The sequence below is a fragment of the Cryptomeria japonica genome, chromosome 5 (genome assembly GCF_030272615.1).
Source record: "Cryptomeria japonica chromosome 5, Sugi_1.0, whole genome shotgun sequence".
Classification (NCBI taxonomy): Eukaryota; Viridiplantae; Streptophyta; class Pinopsida; order Cupressales; family Cupressaceae; genus Cryptomeria; species Cryptomeria japonica.
The window spans coordinates 555,186,170-555,206,844 of NC_081409.1; the positions used below are offsets into that span (position 1 = coordinate 555,186,170).

The window sequence follows — 20,675 nt, forward strand, 5'->3', positions numbered from 1 at the left end:
TTTATTTATTTAATAAAGATATATCTTTCTTATACATACGTGCATATGATCATCCATAAAAAGGTCAAAATATCATCTATCTATACCCTCTACACACACAAGGACCATTATAGTTTTTAGAACATTTCTTTTAGAAATAGTTGTTGAAGATAGGAGTACACGTCACACCAAGAAAGGACAAGTCTATGACAAGTAAACTAGATTGCTTAATAACAAAGTCCCCCTAGACCATATCACGTGTTGCCTAGTCCAATGTCAATCAATTCTCATTCTAATGTGTACTATAAGCTTCATTGTACGTATTTAATTTCAAAATTATAACTTCAATCATTGATTACATTACACATCGAAATTGTCAACATCATCAATACAATCAATAAAATAATGAACAACTCTAAAGCCTTTTCAATTTATTGATATATTATATCTCAACCTTATTAATTTAAGTCTATTTTTTTAATTAATATTTAATCAATCAATTAAACTCCAAGTTAATTATAGGATGTGTTATATTTTTATTTTGTCAATTCACTCTTAAAAAATCTCTATTCAAATTAGTCAAATTTTTAAACTAATTTTTTCAAGAATGTTTTTGAACAACCTAATACCATCCTCAATCCTTATCTTCATTCATTACTCTTCTTATTCTCACTGCTAAAATTGTTAATGTCCACACGATTCTCAATTAATCTAATATTAAAATAAGTAAAAACAAATATACAATGTGTTCAACATTCCACTATCACATTGAGACTATAAAATATTCATTATTAAATTCAATTATATATCTCTCATACACACATGCATATGATCATCCAAAAAAAGGGTCAAAATATCATCTATTTTTAAATAAATGTGAGTCACTACAGTTGAAAGCATCATTATCCATGCAACATACTTGATTGACATGTCTTTGAAATGTAGGTCACGGGTTCAAACCACAACAATTTATTTGCTAAAGATTATTATGTGTTTTCAATACACTTCAAAAATATTATAATTATCTTATAAAAGTAACTCTATGTTGATATACCAATATATGTGAGGCACAAAAAGTGTTTGTCCTAAACATGTTTATAGATACATCAAATATGAAGTTGAAACTTCCTTGCATACATGTTTATAGATACATCAAATATGAAGTTGAACCTTCCTTGCATGAAACTATGTAAACATTACATGCAGTGTTTTCGATTAAGTGAAAAGCAGATTTTGAAGGGGCCCAAAACCCTTTATAGAAAGACAATTAAAAGATGGAGCATTAAAGACCAGCTAGAAAGATCAAAACACAACGGAGAAACAGTTGGCAAAGACAAAAAGCCGGCAAGAAGCCAAAAGAGGTAGAGGGACAGCACAAAGAAAACTAAGGGACAACCATGAACAATAGACCCTAAGAAAGATTTATGATAAGCTCCACCGCTTCTTGCTCGAGCAAGACCATAGAGGCAGCAGCACTCTTCAAATCCTCCAACTCCTTGGCATGTTGGGTCATCTTCCTAGTACTAGCACGAGTTCTTTTACCATGACCAATAGTCCCCCTTCAAGAATCAGCACCTTATCCTCGGTAGCATCAATAGTGTTATTTTCCAGTTGGACCTGTTCCAACTTGCTGATCATCATATTGAAGCTATCGGCAAGGGCTTTCCGTATTTTTTGGCTTTGTTCTCCAATCTTCTTCAGGGTATTCTCATGATTAAGAACCTGATTCTCCAAATCATTGAATCTATCTTCCATAGTTTTAAATTGAGAGTTATACGCACCAGTGATAACCTCTACATCGTTGATGGCTTTAGTCAATTCATTTAGGTAACATTACATGTAGTGTTAGATAAACTGTATAGCTCTATTTATCTTTCCTTAAAAATTATATAACAATAACATTTCATCTTTAAGATTTTAAATTCATTACTATTATGTCTATATCAACACAACACTTTATTATTGCTACAACCTACTGATATAATAGGAGTGGAATTATTTTATAATGTGTGGCCATGATGGTGTGATTTTAAAGACAATAGCAAACAAATTTCTATGAATAGTCCAAAGGAACTTGCAAACCATATACAACACTTTATGTTAATATGTCAAGATTTGGCCTTTTGAACCTCTAGCTCTTTCCTAGTCTTTATTATCTAAATTCGAAAACAACACTTTCTTATTGCTGCTACCTCCTAATTTCATAGGAATGTAATTATTTTATTCACAAATATGTGGCCTTGATGGTATGATTTTAAAAACAACAGCATATAGTTTCTATGAATAGTCCAAAGGGACTTGCAAACCACATAAGCCACTTTATGTTGATATGTCAAAGTTTGGCCTTCTGAACCTCTAGCTCTTCCTAATCTTTACGATCTATATGTCAAAATAACACTTTCTTATTGCTATTACCTACTAATATCGTGACAATGGAATTATTTCATCCACAAATATGTAGACGTAATGGGCCTATTTTAATCACAGCAAACAATTTCTTTGAATAGTCTAAAAGGGACATGCATATCATTTAAGCATTTGAAGTTAATATGTCAAGTTTTGGCCTTCTACATCTAATTGATAGAACTATTATGTATGGGAAACTTTTCATTTTTAGTAGTAGTTTTGCTAGAAGATTTGTTTTACATAAAGATAGTTGAGAAAATAGAGAATTCATTATCAAATTGAATAGTAGAAAACTAGAGTTTCAAAATGCAAATATTGCAAGATCTGTTATCTTATAAACTATTTTTGGCCTCGTATACAATTCTCCTTCTTTTCTTGCTACTTGCAAGCAACTCAACAACCACGTGGTTGTTTAGCTGATGGACAACTTATATGTGTTGGCAATTTGGAGGAATTGATTATGTGTTGCAATGATGTTTGTCATTGATGTCAACACTAGCTGCTTTGGTTGTTTACTGGTATCCGATTGGTCTCGGTAGGATGATTGGTTTCTGGTTGGTAAAATCATGTTGATCCGGTATACTCCGGTATGCTTTGGCTTATGGAATTGGCTTAGATCTACTATTCATGCTACTCAAATATATGTTCAGTCAGTTGGTATTGATTTGGTGATCGGATGCTATCTTATATGTTGGTAAGCCTAGTTTATTGATCCGGTGAGAGTTTCACCAGCAGAGCTTTGTTGAAGATCTTTTGATATTATGCATAAGTGGTGTCGGTGCGGCTTCTAGTAGGGATTCAGGATGCTGATGGTGATCGTGTTTGAGCCTTGACTGATTGGGATCATTGCTTTAGCGTGTGTGGACCTAAATTAGGTCCAGTGTTATCTAGGTTATGGACCGGCTTGATGTAACGTTGTTGGAACTTCTCGATGTGTTTCCGAGTGACTTATGGGTTGGATGATATTTGTTTGGCTTCAAGCCGACATGTTTTATAGTTATGTAATAGGTTTTATTGTTTGGGTGGCCGACCTAATTGTTTAGGTCTCGAGTTGGTATAAATATGGTGTAAGATCTCTTTGTAGATTGGTGAGATCATGCATGGTATGGGTTATGGATTATCTCTATGCGAACAATGTTGTAATCTTTCATGCAAAGGATTTGGTTGATCATAGGTGATTGAATTGAGTTTGTGGAAGAGGTTTAAGGCCTTCGGTATTGAGCTTAACCGAAACTGTACTCAGGCATGGGAGATGCTATACTTGCAGTTCAATCTTCAATCTGGATTATTGTCCGATGTTTTCTATAGTCAATGAGACTCCATTTGTGATGAGCAGTGTGCTCACTAGGATTGTTGAATCCACTATGTAACAACAAACATATTGGCACCTATGCAATCCGACTATTTCCATAAAAAATAGATAAATAATCAATGCCTCTTTCCAACAAAGGTCAGAGATGGTTTAATAGAGTTACTAAGATTTTTCATTGTCTCCCGACTTAGAAGCGAGTTTCTTTTGACCTTTATTTACCATTTATCCTCAAGGATTTTCAATCAAATAAACATACTTAGCTTGTTATTAAAAGGAAGCATTTTGTATTATAATCATGTGAATAAGGTGAAATATTTGCTCTAAGATCTAAATGAATTGACAGTGTGCTACACAAAAAGGATCACTTCAAGAATGTCTTGCAAATGCAATGCGATGGTAAGGAAGGTTGCCGACAGCTACATCATAACGAGTGAAAGGGCATTTCAAATAATCATTAGGAGGCTTAAATGATATAAACCTGATATAACTTGGGTAGGAGCACTTCTCCAACATCAAGCCATATAATGAGATCGTTTTACTCTATTATTTTGGTTTTTAAAGGGCAATTGGAGACATGCCTGGCTCACTTAGAACAGTTCCACGGATGCACAGATCCGTGCCCTGTACATGTCATTAATCCCACAATGTATTATGGGGATTACAACTTCAGTCTCTCTCTTTACAAATGCATCATTTTATTATCATACCGCAACTACGGACTGTTTTCTTATGTAAATTCATTATCACTTGTTTTTACATTATTATTTTGCATAAACAGCAATCTATTTCTGTTAATGTAACAGCATTGACTTTATCCTGCACCTGAAGTGATCGATTTGGTTCCAATTGGCATTGTACATTCTGCTTTCACATTATACAAATATGTTAGTGTGCCCATATTTGCAATCATGTCATATTCTCATTTATAACAGATTTTTATTTTGTCCAGTATTTATTCATTCACTAGATGCTACAGGAAGTTTGCATTTTATTGCACACCAATATTCTTCTCAAGATACTCAGAAATCACTGCCATATATTGGCCAAACCATCAGTCCTGATTGATTATCAAAACAGAAGCAGCCTAGAATGTACAAATCTAAAGCAGTAGAGCTATTTTTCATGTTGGAAATGGTTGAATCCAAAAGAAAATAGGATATTTTACAGTATCATGTCAAGCTCAAAATCTAAAATCTTACAATTGCCTCATCACTCTGCTCCAAACTCCAGTACTCCAGTTAAAAATGTTAGATGCCGATCAGGTGGCATATAATATATCCACTCACCTGAATAGGTTTACTCAAATAAAAAACAATTTTCATTTTCATTTCACTTTGTCCTTCATCTATGAATGCAGCTTTTGACCAACGTCCACAGCTATCTGCTCTAATGAATGGCTATAGAAGGAGAACAAAGCAAAATGAAAAATGATCTCATTGAGTACTTGTTCTTCAGATGGGATTCTAACAATCCAACCAAGATGACAAACATGATATTTTGTTAACATTACAACCTGCAATACCATGTCAACAAGTTCATAATTTTCTCCACCAGTCTGGAATTTTCAACCTTTTGGTTCGATGTATTGCCAAGTTAACAGAAGGAAGCTTGCGATGTATCTGTTTCCACAGCATATTTACAGCATCATCTTTTTTAGGTGGATACTGATACTCAAAATGGTGCTCAACCTGCTTCAACTTGTTCCACATCTTTAACCATCTTTCCTTTGGAAAATTTTCAAGCTGTTCTATTAAATATCCAGGCTTCAGTGCTTCTTTTACCGAAAAGAATAGGGCAAACTCCTGGTAATCAATTTCATCTTCATATGGAAGTTCAATTCGATCACTTACAATAACAGGAACACAGTGGCTTACAATAGCATCGAACAGGCGACATGATGAAGGAGTATCACCTGCCGGGTGCAAACAGAAGCGTGACGACCGCATACCTTTCTTAGTCTGCAAAGCAAAAGAAAGGCAAATAATACAACTGATCAGCCTAAAATATATAAGATACCGAATGCAAAAAATCAATAAGACAACATTTTATTTAATGCGCCATTTTTCTGTTTAGACAACAATTATCACTTAAAGGAAAATTATTAGATTCTTGTTTTTATAATATCAGAGTGATCATATATGCTTTGAATCATGAACACATCCTAAACTCCAAGTCACTAAGCTATCCAAACACTCGTAAATCCCCAAGCAAAGGGGACAAGGCTTTTCCTTCAGTACCCATTCTAATACAGCTCGAATAAGATATTAACTTTTCCAGATGATATTATACAACTGTGTGATGTCTGGCAGAAGCAAATGACTAAATATCAAATCAACAGATATTGATTAATACAATAAAGTGGCTTTTTTGACAGAAAAGGAAATAGCGAACTAGGGTTTGGAGGGATGAGGTCTTTTTCTTACCTTTGGCAAACTAGGGACGGGATCTTTGGTTTCGTCACTGTAAGATAGGGGACGGGGTACTTAGCTCAGCAGATTTGCAAGGTATTTACGAAGAATTCAAGATTTGATCAACTTGGATATTGTGCAATGATGTATTGACTTGAATACATTTATATCGATTGCAATTCTTAATAAAACTATTATATCTAGAGTGAATTCTATTATTTTAAAGAATATCCCAAAAGGGCATTACAACAGACTTGAAATTAAAAAGTTTAAACAACCTGAAAGTTTATATGAAATTTTGTAATTTTGTTTATAATACATATTGCAAGGTTAAACAACCTGCAAGCTGTAATTTTATTTTTCACAATTTAAAATCGTTTGATTCCTTTCTATGCTAAAGCCTAAAAGTGTTGAAAGTGTTAAATTTTCATAGTTAATAGTTCAAGCCTACAGGTCATTTAGACTTGTAATATGAAACAAACTTCAATTTAACAACCTACAGGCTTGAATTTTCACAATTATAACTGTGAAAATTCATGCCTGGAGATCATTTGAACTTGCTATATGAACAAAATTTCAAGTATAGGCTTGAATTTTCACAGTTACAACTATGAGAATTCAAATCTCCAGATCATTTACACTTGAACAAAATTTTAAAAATTTATATAATTTTCACTTCTAACATTCTATTGATCTGATTTCGGATTTGGGCACCGGTTCAGGTTGGAGAACCCGGTTCGTCAGTTCGACAATTTTGAAAAAAGGTTTGAGTTTGTTTTAGATTCATTAGTACAAAAACAATATAAAAATTATATATATATATATATATATATCAACAAATTATGAATTTATAAAGAACTTTCTAAGTTTAAAATTAATAAACCCAATGAATTATCGAAAACTTTCCCTTCCTTCAGAAACTGCATGACGGCAACTATATCCCATGAAACACGATGGGTTTAGAGTGGGATGTCATGTCCCCTTTTTTATGAAATTGGATTTTAGCAAGCATTTTCATTTTGTTTTTCTATAGGGATATTAATTGATTTAATATTTAGTATTGTCCAACTATTTCCAATTTAATGGGGACAATTAAATATTAAATTAACTATTTGGAGGGTCATTTCAGAGGTTGGATTTTATGCCATAATGGGAAGTTTAAAATATTTCTAATTATGACTTTCCCACCAAGTGTGGAGTGGGAAGTTTGAAATATTTCTAATTAATGATTTTCCCACCAAAAGCAAATTTGGGAAGCAAGAGTGAAGTGGGAAATTAAAATATTTCTAATTAATGATTTTCCCACAAGTGCAAATTTGGAAAGTAAGAGTGGAGTGGAAATTTGTAATATTTCTATTTAAAGATTTTCCCACCAAATTGGCCAAGGACAAGATAAATACGAAGCATATTTGGGAAAAGGGATCTTTATGCCATTTCTACTTCTCAATTTCTTATAGTATGAACTTCATATTCTGCAAAATTCTTCAGTGGATGGAAACCCATTGGAGATTGGAGGCTTGTGGACAGAAACCCATAAGTTTCAGGTGGATGGTGGACAAAACCCCATTGTTCACATAGAGCAACTTCATCCAGAGGTTGCATTGGAGTTTCAAAATTTCAGCAGTTTTCCATTGTTTGTGTTCAGGGCTTATTAATGTTGCTGTAGTGATCTAGATGTACACTGTATTCTAAGGGGTTTGTTGTTGTTATCAATCTTGTATAAAATCATATGCTATGTACTTTTCATTTAAAAATCAAACAAAATCAGTTTATTGTGTTTACAGTGACATTAGTGGTATTCGGTTGTAATAGTTATTGTGGGTTTTGCTTAAAAATTGGAGTTTGAAGATATTTATGTTGCTGCTGTAATAGATCAGTTTCAGACCTGATTATATGATTCTCATATCATTTGAAATTGGCTCGCTAACTAGTTTTGGTGTTTTTGGTGAAATTTGGTATAGCATTTGTGAATCTAATTTCTAGATCTTAGAGTAATATTAAATTTTGGTTGAGGACATTACATGCGATTAATTATGCTGCCATCAGCAATCAATAATTAATCAGTGACCGCAACTAATACGATGGGTTCATAGTTAGACTGGAGTGCAATTAAGTATATATCACTGATATTTGCTGATGCGATGTTAATGACGGCAACTAATAAAGACTGCTGAAAATTTTATTGACGGTGTTTGACTGCTGATGCGAACCGAACATAAACCGAACACGAACCAGGACCCAGCTCGAACCAGGACCTGTATCTGGGCTCTGAGTGAAATCTTTTATGTGCCAATTTCTCTATTTTTTATTTTTTTATTTTGGGATGCTAACTAAGATGCTACTGTTTATTTGTTTTTTTCTGTGTTTCCCCTTTGCTAGGTTTCATTTATATTTTACTAAAAGGAATATGAATTTCAAAAATAGCAGAACTAGTGGCAAATCAAAGAATCGTTGCTGGAAACATGGTACACCAAGTCTAGCACAAGGAGAGGTTATTTGTATCAATTACACTAGAGTATGACCAAAGGCATAAATTGGCTCAAATATCACCTTGCTTGGATCCTGTGACAAGACGTTACACCATGTACAATAGCTATTATGGATTTATATATGATGGAAATCACTACTATGTTCTACAAATTCAGTAATGCGTGTGTTTTTAAAGAATATTTTAAAAAAATAATATATTTTTAAATATTTGATAAATTTGCCAAGTTTTTCTTCATCTTTTTGACAAGTCCCGAGTTTTAAAATTGTTGGGTCTGCTGAGTAATTGTGGAGTCCAAGTTTTTCAAATATGATTAGAAAAACTATTGCAACACAAAATAAGCAGAAATGAAACCATTACAGATAAAACCCAAAGAAAGAAGGTTGTCAAAGAATTTGTTGTGCTTAACAACCGTCAGTCCTATTTCCATCTATTTCCATCCTCTCATTCAACTAGAACCAAGAACACAAAACTGGCTAGTTATGTGCTACAGTTAATAATGCAATTTGGAGCAAAAATAAGGTCCCTCTGCAAGTGGTTCCTCGTCACAATTATTATATCAGTTTCTTCAACATAACAACCCCTAATGAGTGGATTGATGAACTTAGTACTTACTATAATTCTTCATGTTAGTATGTGACTGTATGTGGATTACCTGTAATATTGATAGTTCCTAAACTGTAAATATCATTATTCATGTATGAAGTTCGTGTTTATATTGATCCAGTTGAGTTTAAAATATAAATGAATGTCTTGCTATGTAAATACTAAAATGAAAACTCCAATGTATTTGGCCCACAAATACAAAATTTACCATGCAATATTGAGTATCAACTGACAGATTATTCTGAATTGAGAAAAACAGTATAAAATGTCACAATTATTGTCATTTTCCAAAATCCATGGTGGATAGAACTAAAGGAAATGTGATGGTATAGAACTTGCATCATAACAACACTTGGTCCTGAACTATGTCCATCCTCTTATTAAACCATAGGGCCAAGATCACAATCACTGAAAAATGCCTAGTTGTAAATAATAATTTATAGTAATTCAAGAATGCATTTAAGGGTAGGTATAAGGAAAGGCTTATCAAACTAAAATCTAGATAATAGATGTAAGGATGGCGTACAAATTCATCTATTACCAAAGCATTGATTTAACTTGAGGAGTATTCTATCTTGCTCTTGGTAAAGGGGTGCAAAAAGGTAAGATATACTTCAACAGATTGAAAAGTTGGGATATAAATCAAGCTACTTCCCCACAAGTAAGACATACCAAAAGACAGATAACATACACGTAGCATTGTTTTTTATATACACATAAATGCACCATTATATTAATGCAAGCAATGTGGACCTATGAAGTTCATGTCAACTATATTGTTATTTTCTATGCACCCCTATCAGAAGAAAAAGAAAGTAGAGAGGATATCATTTTACCGCTTCAAATCCTTCGGTTGATGCTACACTATCTTCAATAATAACACGTTTATGATTGCCCAAAATCTTTGCTAGCTTCAAGCGCACAACTCCTTCCTGTAATAAATATCATTAGTCATTTACAGAGCAATAATTATATGCAATAACATGCATAGAGTCACTAAATGTTAGGTGCAGCACTCACATCTTTTCGTCTAACCCTTCCTCGAAAGAAAAGAAGCATTTGACGTGACTCGAATGGATCCAAAGAATTATCGTTCCTATATGTTTCTACAACATGGACATATGGAGCCACAACATCTTTTCGAAGAAATGAAACACTTCTTGGATACCGCCCAAAATCTGCTACTATAAAAATAGATGAATTGACCTCATCCCTTAAAAATCGGAATGCATTTGGGTGGTGTAAGACAATTACATGATTACGACCTCCAGATTGCTGCCATGACTTTGATCTCTTTAGCATATCTACCACTTCAATCTGCACATCAAATAATAATCACAAGAGATCCATGAATCGCAATCTAACAGAAATGAATGTCCAAAAGAGTCATGGCTTATTCAATTTGCATCGCAACAAATACTTTTAAGCAGAACACTAACCAATATAGCCTAAAGAAAAAACATTGAAATATGAAGGGAACCTTAATAACTTCAGGGCCTATAGCTCTAAATATGTTAAGATTAATTAAAACATATAATTACATGGCAACATTAATCTAGCATCTTTATCTTGGCTATCAAATTATGAACATCCCTTCTCAACATTACTAAGTAACATTCTGAGATGTGAGTCAACACCAGTATTATCACACTTACCTGAGAAAAAATTAATCTGAGATAGCGTACCATGCATTTTGACAACTAATGTTGAACTAAGAAAACCAAAAAATACAAATGCTCAAAGGACACTACAACGTAAAACTGAAGATGCTCAAAGGATGTTACTTTGACCTAACATATCATATTTTCTACCACTCATCGCCATTAACAATTTTCAACAGAAGATAAATTTGACAAAGTTGTATAAAATGCAAGTAGAGAACTACCTGCATTTGCTTGTCAATCTCTGTTTCTGGATCTCTCATGGTCTGCCCATGAGAATTGAAGCTAAGTGAAGCAAAGAATGGGACAAAGTGGACATCAGCCTGATCAGGATCCTTCACCCTAATTGCTGCTCTTTCTCTCTCATTACCGATGTACTGACCTAAAAGATACACCGTCATCCAATACTCAACACTATGCTGTTTTTTAAGGCCAGACCTATGAGGCCAAGGGGGCATTTTAGAGCTTGTCCATGGTAACTGTGGGTCAGAAGAATTCTTCTTCAGCATTCCAAGGTTGAATCTGCGGGGCCATTCGTACATGTAAACCTTCAGTGGCAAGTCACATTTTTCTGCATTAGAAATCCTATTTTTGGGAGGTGTGTACTGTTTAATAAGAGAAGAGTGGGGAAAAATGGAAGGCTCTGAAGAAAAGTATCCTCTCAGGTCAAGGGCTGTGATGAAAAGGGACAGTATTAAGAAGGCAAGAATGCATAAGCAAGGTAATGGTTTTCCTGTCAAGCCCCCAAACATTATTTTAAGCTTATGCAACATACAGGCTGCACTTTTGAGGCCAAAAATGCAAGCAGACATCAAATCTGGAAAGGGATGAAATGCATTCAGATGTCATATTTTATGCTCGCACATATGTTTGCCGAGAGGTTGGAAGTTTCTATCTGAGAAGCCATTACATGTCATGAGAAAACTTGATTTCTGCAGTCACGAACCTGAAAACCAAAATAGCCACAATTATTGAAGTGTGCAACTGAATAAAATAAAGGCAGTGACTGAAGAGCCAAGAAACAACACCATTCAACTGATTTGAATTTCTGTTATCCTTTGCTCTTCCCCAACCACTTACCTGCGAATATAAAAATAAACAAGTAGAGAATAAGTACCATAGTAGAACTATCTATTGCACGAATAGATGTGACAGAAGAACCAATCCCAAGAAATTTGATTAAAAAACTGTACAAAATGGTATACACATACATCTGTGAAAGTAGTTTAGAAACCTAAAATTTTAATGTTGGTAGGCTGTCCAGAGTTCAAATCACACAGAAATCTAATAGTTGTCATATTAATTCGGAGATGCAAGTTGTGAAGGAATAATCAAGGAATCAGGCTGGTATCTTTCCTAAATACTTTAGCACCATTGTTCCGCATGAACAACAAAAAGATCAGGTTTGATCTTTAAAAGGTAAATCAGATAACACCTATGTCCTCTTAATAAATACTCTCAAGCCGGATTCTCAAGAACACTTGGACAAACCCTAGCTGGTCCAAACCAGGTTCTGATCCCTGTTGGGGTCTGGTCTAGGCCTGCAGATTTGGATTGGCAAACCCTAGCTGGTCCAAACCAGGTTCTGATCCCTGTTGGGGTCTGGTGTAGGCCTGCAGATTTGGATTGGCTATGTCTGAGACAAGCCTGGATTCAATATGTAGACCCAGAACAGAACTCAGGCAAATACTTCTTGTTCAAAAAGAACCTAACCATGATGATGGTTATTATTATATATCAATTTTTCAGGTGCAGTTGAACTATACACCATTTTTATTTATTTTTAACATTGATGATTTGCTTATTAAATACTCTGATGCCATCATGTTCAAATAGAACCTAACCATGATGATGGTTATTAATATGTATCAATTTTTCAGGTGCAGTTGAACTATACACCATTTTGATTTATTTTTAACATTGATGATTTGCTTATTAAATACTCCGATGCCAGGTTTGCCAGAAACCCTGGACAAACCTGGACAGGTCTCAGACACGTATTGTTCCCAATTGGGGTCCTGCCTGGACCTGAAATTTTGGCTCAACTATGTCTGAGATGAAACGAAACTAAATGTGTAGGCCTGGAGCTGACCCTGTGTAAAAATATTTTTGAAAAAAACTAACTATTGTGATAGTTACCAATAAGCATCAACTTTTCAAGTGCAGCATCACTATAAACCAATTTGATTTATCTTTAGCATTTATGATTTGACAATTGACATTGAATTAGCCAGCTATACATACATACATACTGGCAACATAGATTAAATTGCAAGCACCCTGAAAGAGAAAGGGGAAACATTTTAATCCACAGATTCCTTAATTATAGGAATACTTTTTTTAATATGGTCATGCGTATTAGACAGACCCAAATTATATCCAAGGTTTTCTGTGAATGAAATTGCCAAGCAAATATATCAAATTTATAAGGCACTATTCAACCTCAGAATATTTTTTCCTCCAGTTAAGAGACATTATCTCAGACCTTTAAGTCAAAATAGATCTAAAGGCTCAGGTTCAAAGAATGCAATCCACAAAGGAAGATATGGCATACCTAATATTTCAATTGCAGATCACCTCACAGCCTCAAATTGTAAAGATGCAGTTACATGGAGGAGCATTCCAAGCTTATTTTAAGTGTACAGTCAGTCCTTTAAAAACTGTGAAAAAGGAAAACAGGAAAAAAGATAATCTCAAGCTGAAAATGGAGTGGCAAATATTTTAGAGGTAGACTCTGAGACTTGGAGAGGGAGAATGAAAGTTTGAGGCCTCAAATCAGCTATTTAAGTAAACAACTTTGTGAGATAGCAACAGCTTTGTATTCTATTTTTTCTGATAATTTTGGTTGACGAATTGAAGTGTTTGGTTTTAAAGCAAAATCCTGGAAAAGCTGAAAATTCTGCTTCTAATGGGACAGACCATTTGTCTGCAAAAAGTTTGTATATGTACTCAAGACTCAAGAGAACCTGCTGAATAAATTTAGGAACCATCGCCTAATTTGCACATTGGGGAGAAATGAATGTAGACTTGTAGTTGTCATCCAAGGATGACCAATGCTTACCAATGCACCTGACCCAAGCATTGGGAGAGCCTAATGGATAATTACATAGGTAAAACAACAAAATTCTTAAACTGCACAGTAACAGACTAATATATAATAAGGATAATAGTAATATAAAAGTACGTGCAACGTAACAGGTTACCTACAGATTAGCACCTCCAATGTTTTGGAAAACCTTAGCGCATGCCAGATCTGTGTCAAAATGAATCTATACAAGTCATAGTAGCCTCCTCGTCTTTTCTATCTATCAACTTTGCAAGTCCAAGGTTAGATTGATATCGGCCCCTATTTGGCAATTCACGTGTCGCATTAGTTTCTATTTATCCACATTGAACAATGCATTTAGGATATATTAAGCACACTCTCAAGGACGAATCCACAAGAAAATGTCCACGCATAAAAGGATTTTACTTCCTCCTCGGTTGAAATACTAGAAAGCCCCATGTTTATTTACAGTATATTCTATCCTTAACTGACTACACCAGAAATAGGATTTTATTGTAAATTTGACTGCAGGTTACATTATAATTCCAGAAAGACGTTCAAGTATCCTAAACAGAAAAACTTTGATACAGCCCTATCCTAAGGCATGTTTATCTATACTCCGACATCCTTAATTCTTTACTTTGGATGTGCTATTTTACTGTAAATTTGATCCTAATTTTTTAAATAATACTCGAAAACTACTAACCACCATATCATATCAAAATGAAACTTCAAAGAAAAAAGGTTTTGCACCGAAATTTCAATCCAGAAACCCTCTTGCTACTAATTATAAACTTCGAAAATCTTATATGTTTAAGCATATATTTGTTAATGTCGACCAAATTTTCACTATAGTCGACTTCTAACGTTTAATGCAGATTCTCGTATTTTTTCACATAAATCTCTGCGCTCAGTGGTTTGCATAAATATAGAAACAAAATCTATAATTTACTAACCCTCAAAATTTACACATAGTTTTCGATACGAAACCCTAACTATACAGTTCATAAAGAAACGATCTACGATAAAAAAAAATATTTGCAGAATTATGAACATATAAGCCTACCTGCTAAGAAAACTTGACGAGGATACCGATCTGAATAACAGTAGTCCGGCTGCTTGTCTAAACGTCGATTAATAAATATTTTTTCCGTGACTCCAATTTATTTGTACACATTTAAGAGCACAGCAGCAGGGGCAGTGTCAGTGCAACGCAATTATTGCACATAAAATCGAATCCTTCCTTCCTTAATCTTTCAGCTGTCTTTACCTCCTCAAATCCCGTGAAGCTGGATTGTCATTTGCAAACAGCGAACCTAAGAAATGCTGAGCAAAGCCAATTTGTGTGGCAAAGATCGTCACCTGCGTGCTGTGAGCTTCGAACCGCCGACGAATTCATCCCTAAATCACATTCTCTCTGCGCCTGAATTCACAGTGATGGTCTTAAAGAATTTTATATGTGCTGCTAATATTTTGTTTGTAGAGGAAGCATTTTTATTTAATTTATGATCTCTTGCTTCATTAATGGTCAAACGATTTTACTCAATTGAAAAGTGACACGTTGCAATCGATTCCGCCACTGTTAATTAAAGTATTGTAGACGATGAGTGTACTCTTTTAGCACGTTCTGAATTTTAAATGCCATGGTTAGTGTTATTAAAGATCTGCCATGCCGTAATGGCTTATTATTATTATTATTATTTGATTTTGGTTTTTGATTTTTAATTTAATAATGTAAGGGAATAAAAAATCCCTTTCACATACATCAAGGTTACGTCATTAAATAAATGTACACAAATTAAAAACTAATTAATGCAGTTTGGGATGACGTGTAATGAGGTTTAGAAATTAAATGAGGAAGTTAGGTACATAGTTTTGAAAGAATAATAAAGAATTGAATGTTCATGTTCTGTATATTCTATTGGTTAATCCAAAAGTTAATGTGTATAGTTCAGATTCGTCTTAAAGTTTTAATATAGTTATAAATTTTCTTGTTAGTTGAATTCACATTCTTCAACATTCTTCAAGTTGATCTAAAGATTCAACATGTGGAATCATTTTGAAATGTGGGGATCATCTATCTATGGATATTATAATTAAGGTGTCATATTGTATGGTAACAATATATTTTGAAAGTGTTTCTAGATATTTAAGACTGTTTTTTTAATTGCATATTAATATGAGGTAATTATAAGATCTTTAGGAGCAAACACAATAGGAATCACTTATTGTATTATATTTAATATTAATTTATTATTATACTATGATATTGTAATCAATAGTATATTATTATTAAGATATTATTATAATTTTATATTTTTATATTTCTATCAAATTTTTCATCAAAATGTCTTCGGACATGTAGTGTTGCGGTTAAAACACTTCGTTGGTGAAGCGGTCACTAAGGTTCAAATCCCTATTGGGCCATTGTGCTCGCAAGGCCTTATGCCTTCGCTGGGTCATTGTGCTCACGAGTTTGAACGAGTGGAATGTGGGGATGAGGTCCCCCGTTTGTGGCCTCACTGGTTCACCAAAAACAAAAACTCTTCACCAAAACAAAAAAATCTATTAAGACTAATTATAATATTATTTTGATGAAGTTAACTATTAGTATGATGGAGATAATAGAATTGATTAATAGTTAAACTCAGAGTAGATGGTAATTGAGAGGAGAAAATAAATAAAATATTTTTTTAGTTTTTCATGCATTTATTTAATTTAGGTTATTTAAAGTTATTTAAATTGTTTTTATTTAAATATTAGTAAAACTAATTGTAATTATGACAGGTGTCAATTTTAATTACAGGGAGTTTTTAACTTTGCATATCTATCAATCCATTAAATGAGTATTAATACGCCTTTCGGCATAATAAAATAGGTGCCTCAGAGGGATATCTCTCAGTGTATATATATATAAGCTAGTAGCAGTCGCGATGCAACATAGAAGACATTAAAGAAGTCAATATATATTTATATATTATTGTATTATTAAATAAAATTATAATAATATTATTATATTATAATTATTTTCAATACCGATAATCATATTAATATAATATTACATTGTATTAATTGTGTTAGTTTATGATAACAATATTGTTTTATATTAAAGAATAGTGTAGTATTACTAATAATTGTGTTAGTTTATGATAACAATATTGTTTTATATTAAAGAATAGTGTAGTATTACTAATAATATTATAACAATCAGGAAAAATTAAAAAAATGGAGAGCAGGGCGAAGCGGAGCAGGGTCACAGGCTTTAGGAAGCATGAGGGTTTTACTTACAGAAACAACACAGAGAGGAGATGGCCTTTCAAGAGAAATCACGGCCACGGATGGAAGGCGTTTGGCCGACAATTCCAACGACAAGGCTCTTGGGCATGGAAGGCTCCGGGGAATGTCAAGCCCTGGATCTGAAGGCAAGAAGAGGGTCCCAAATCACCTTGGAAACAAAAGGCAAGTTTATTTCACGGATATCATGATTTCGAAACTGGTCCAAAAGTGGACTTCAGGATGGTGCAGGAGAAGTTTTGGCAGCCAAAGATATCCATAGAAGCGGCGAAGGCCCAAAAGGTAAACCCTAATGCCGAAATTAATAGAGTTATGACAGTTGAGTTTTCAAATGATGCCTGGAAAGACTCTCTCAGCTTTCTTACAAACAAAGGCCTTTTCGTTAAATGGGTAGGGAAATGGTCAGCCCTCAACAAATTTAGGAACTAGTGTGACAAAAACTGGGGGGAAGGCATAGACCTAAAAACATTGGGCAATGGTTATTATTTAGTAGTTTGCCCATCAGTTCAGGATAGAGATTGGATTTTAGATAATGGCCCCTTTTTTATTGAAGGAAAAGGATTAAACATTTCAGCCTAGTCCCCAAACTTTAATCCTTATGAAGCCACAATAGAAAAAACCCTCATTTGGATTAAGCTTTCGGGGCTACCCCAAGAGTATAAGGATGCGGAAACCCTGAAACAAATAGGTAACCATTTGGGGGAGTTTGTAAAGGCAGAAGAGCTTGTTGACCCATCAGATTTCAGCATGATTTCTAGAATATGTGTAAACTGGTAGATAGTTCATAACCTACCACACACATTAGAGATTAAAATAGGGATGGGGATTTGGAAACAAAAGATTAAGTTAGAGGAAGAAATGGAATCTTGTGCGAAATGCTCCAACAAAATTCATCCTCTGTGTTTCTGCAATCCAGAAACAAAAGGAAAAGAAAAAATGCAACAACATCTGGAAAAGGAGATAATTAGAATGACTGAAGGATATCATGGAGAAAGTCAGTGGAATGAAAAGGATTGGGAGATAAACTCACTTGCAAAAAATAATGGAAAGGGTGCAGAAGGGACCCAGATGGTCATAGAAGAATATCAAAAGACAATCATTGATGAGACTTTTATGGCAGAGGCTCAATCTTTAGTTCATTTTAATAGGAATAAGGACTCAGAGATAGATAGAGAAGAATGTTTCCTCCTTAACACTGGGAGGGCAGGAAGTTTGGTAGGAAATGATTCTCAGGAAGGCAAGTGGAGGGAGATGACCTCAGGAGAGGAGGGTAGCAAACACCACCCTCGGGAAAATAAGGCCCCTCTACAAGAGGAGAACACATCAACCTCCCAAATGTATAAGGTAGATGACAAGACTCCACAACAAGGGAAAAAGACAACTAATCTCTCCCCCAATGTAGTGAACTTTAGGGAGGACAACATAGTCCAATCCAATCAGGAGATTGAAACTAATTTGGAAAAAATGCAATCTATGTGCAACTCAGAAAAGACGAGAAGAAGTACAGACCCACCAAGGGAAGAACCAATATTTAAGGATATCCAAATATCCCCAATTAGAAATCTAAACAGCTCTTTTGACGGGGTAGATGATAGTGGAGGAAATTATTTTGGATCAGATTACGACTATGAATCTTCAGGATTTCAGGATGAAGAGGATGAACTGGGTCTAGCAGCAGAAGGAGTGCTAGAGAGGCGATCTTTGGAAACCACTCTATCCCTACAAACCAAAGCTAAAGTTGGGGAGAAAAAGAAAAGAGGTCCTAAGTCACAGAAATTCAAACTGGAATTGGCGGGCAATGCAGCAGGCCAAAGCAAATTGAGGTCGGGAAGAGGCTATGCCTTTTCCTGAGGGCAATGAAGACCCTCTCGTGGAATGTCAGGGGCTGCAATGCCCTTGACAAGATTCGCTTGATCAAGTGATGTATTGATCAAGTGAGACCGGACATCTTTCTCTTACAAGAAACAAAGATCAAAGAGGAGGATTTTAGTTTGTTTTCTAGGAAATTTCAATCATGGAATTGTAGTCTAGTGGGAGCACAAGGCGCTTCTGGAGGTCTAGCCGTGCTTTGGAAGGGTTCAATTGTTGAGGTGACTGTTGTTAGGGCCACCCACTGGTGGCAATGGCTGAAAATTAAATCAATACAATTACAGACAAGTTTCTTCCTCTTCAACATATACGGGCCTATCAACACAAATTTGAAAAATCAAGTATGGAGTGAGATATTTGAAATATTGAGTAATGACAAGGAGAATGTTTTCATACTGGGAGGAGATTTCAACGCACTAATCAGGCCTTCAGACAAAAAGGGGGACGTGGGTTGGAACAGACAGAGCCAAAGAGATTTCAGCTCCTTTGTTACAAGTTCAGGTTTAATTGAAATCCCTTTTAAAATAGGAGAATTCACATGGACCAATAGGAGGAGTGGATTCCTAAATATCGCTGAAAAATTAGATAGGTTTTTTATAACAAGGGATTGGTCGGAGTGCCACTGGACTAGCGATGCGGAGATATTACGTTTTACGGGATCAGACCATTATCCCATTTGTCTAAGGTTGCAGGATGACAGTGCTCCAGAGAGGTGCCCTTTTAAATTTGAGGCAATGTGGCTTCGGGATGGCAACATAAAAAATCTCATAGAAAAATGGTGGCAACACAAGCCAGAAAATCCAAGTAATAAAGCTTTCACTTTTTTCAAAAAACTTCAATATGTAAAGGATCAACTTAAGCAGTGGAACAGAGAAACTTTTAGAAATATCTTCAAAGACAAGATTGATTTAGAGAAAGACCTAAAATTCTTACATAAGCAAACTATAATCAATGGGTTGGATGAAAACCTATTTAAACGGGAAAAAACACTCAGTATCAAATATGCGGAGGTTTTAGCTAGGGAGGAGATTTATTGGAGACAAAAATCCAGAGAAACTTGGTTGAAGGATGGTGACAGAAAAACAAAATTCTTCCATACCTCAATTAAAGTAAAAAGAGCTCACAACAAGATCTTCTCAATTAAAAACAGAGATGGAAACACAATCACAGAACAAAAACAAATTAATCAGGCAGCAATTGAGCATTTCACTGATATTTTCAATAGGATGGACAATCAGGAAGAAAATATGCCTCACATTCTAGAGGTCATTCCCCATGCATAATGGAAGATCACAACAAAAGATTAATGGAGTGGGTTTCAATGGAAGAGGTAAAAAAGGCTGTCTTTAGCTTAGGTGCAGAAAAATCACCTGGGTCGGATGGTTTTCCAGCTCTATTCTTTCAAAAGTTTTGGGACATATTGGCTGAAGACATCCATGAAGTTGTAGAGGAATCCAGGAGGGGAGGCTTCATTTTAAAAGATTTCAACAACACCTTCATAGCTTTGATTTCAAAGAAGGCGGAAATCAATTCTTTTGATGACTTTCGCCCAATATCTCTTTGCAACTCCATTTATAAAATCATTGCAAAAGTCATGTCCAATAGA

At 34.6% G+C, this 20,675-nt stretch overlaps 1 protein-coding gene across 3 annotated transcripts; it reads right to left on the reverse strand.

Annotated features, from left to right (window-relative positions):
- Positions 1-4,668: 4,668 nt before the first annotated feature.
- LOC131063577 (probable arabinosyltransferase ARAD2) lies at positions 4,669-15,389 on the reverse strand. 3 transcript variants are annotated; one of them, XM_057997440.1, is made up of 6 exons: positions 14,973-15,388; positions 11,889-11,940; positions 11,085-11,806; positions 10,220-10,516; positions 10,036-10,131; positions 4,669-5,655 (listed from the first exon to the last, which is right to left on the reverse strand). In XM_057997440.1, the coding sequence occupies exons 3-6, from the start codon at positions 11,670-11,672 to the stop codon at positions 5,233-5,235; spliced, it is 1,404 nt and encodes a 467-aa protein (XP_057853423.1). In that variant the 5' UTR covers positions 11,673-11,806; positions 11,889-11,940; positions 14,973-15,388; the 3' UTR covers positions 4,669-5,232. The 3 variants fall into 3 exon arrangements, with proteins under 3 accessions (XP_057853423.1, XP_057853438.1, XP_057853431.1); XM_057997455.1 differs by lacking the exon at positions 11,889-11,940 and having other exon boundaries at positions 10,454-10,516; positions 14,973-15,389; XM_057997448.1 differs by lacking the exon at positions 11,889-11,940 and having other exon boundaries at positions 14,973-15,389.
- Between the last annotated feature and the right edge of the window lie 5,286 nt (positions 15,390-20,675).

Bases quoted from the DNA above. Each gene is read 5' to 3' on its own strand.
- LOC131063577 (XM_057997448.1), bottom strand. From the start codon at position 11,672: ATGTCTGCTTGCATTTTTGGCCTCAAAAGTGCAGCCTGTATGTTGCAT. The intron at 10,517-11,084 runs GTAGTTCTCTAC...TTTGATGTGCAG, and splicing joins AGATTGACAAGCAAATGCAG to ATTGAAGTGGTAGATATGCT. The intron at 5,656-10,035 runs GTAAAATGATAT...TTTGCTTTGCAG, and splicing joins CAACCGAAGGATTTGAAGCG to ACTAAGAAAGGTATGCGGTC.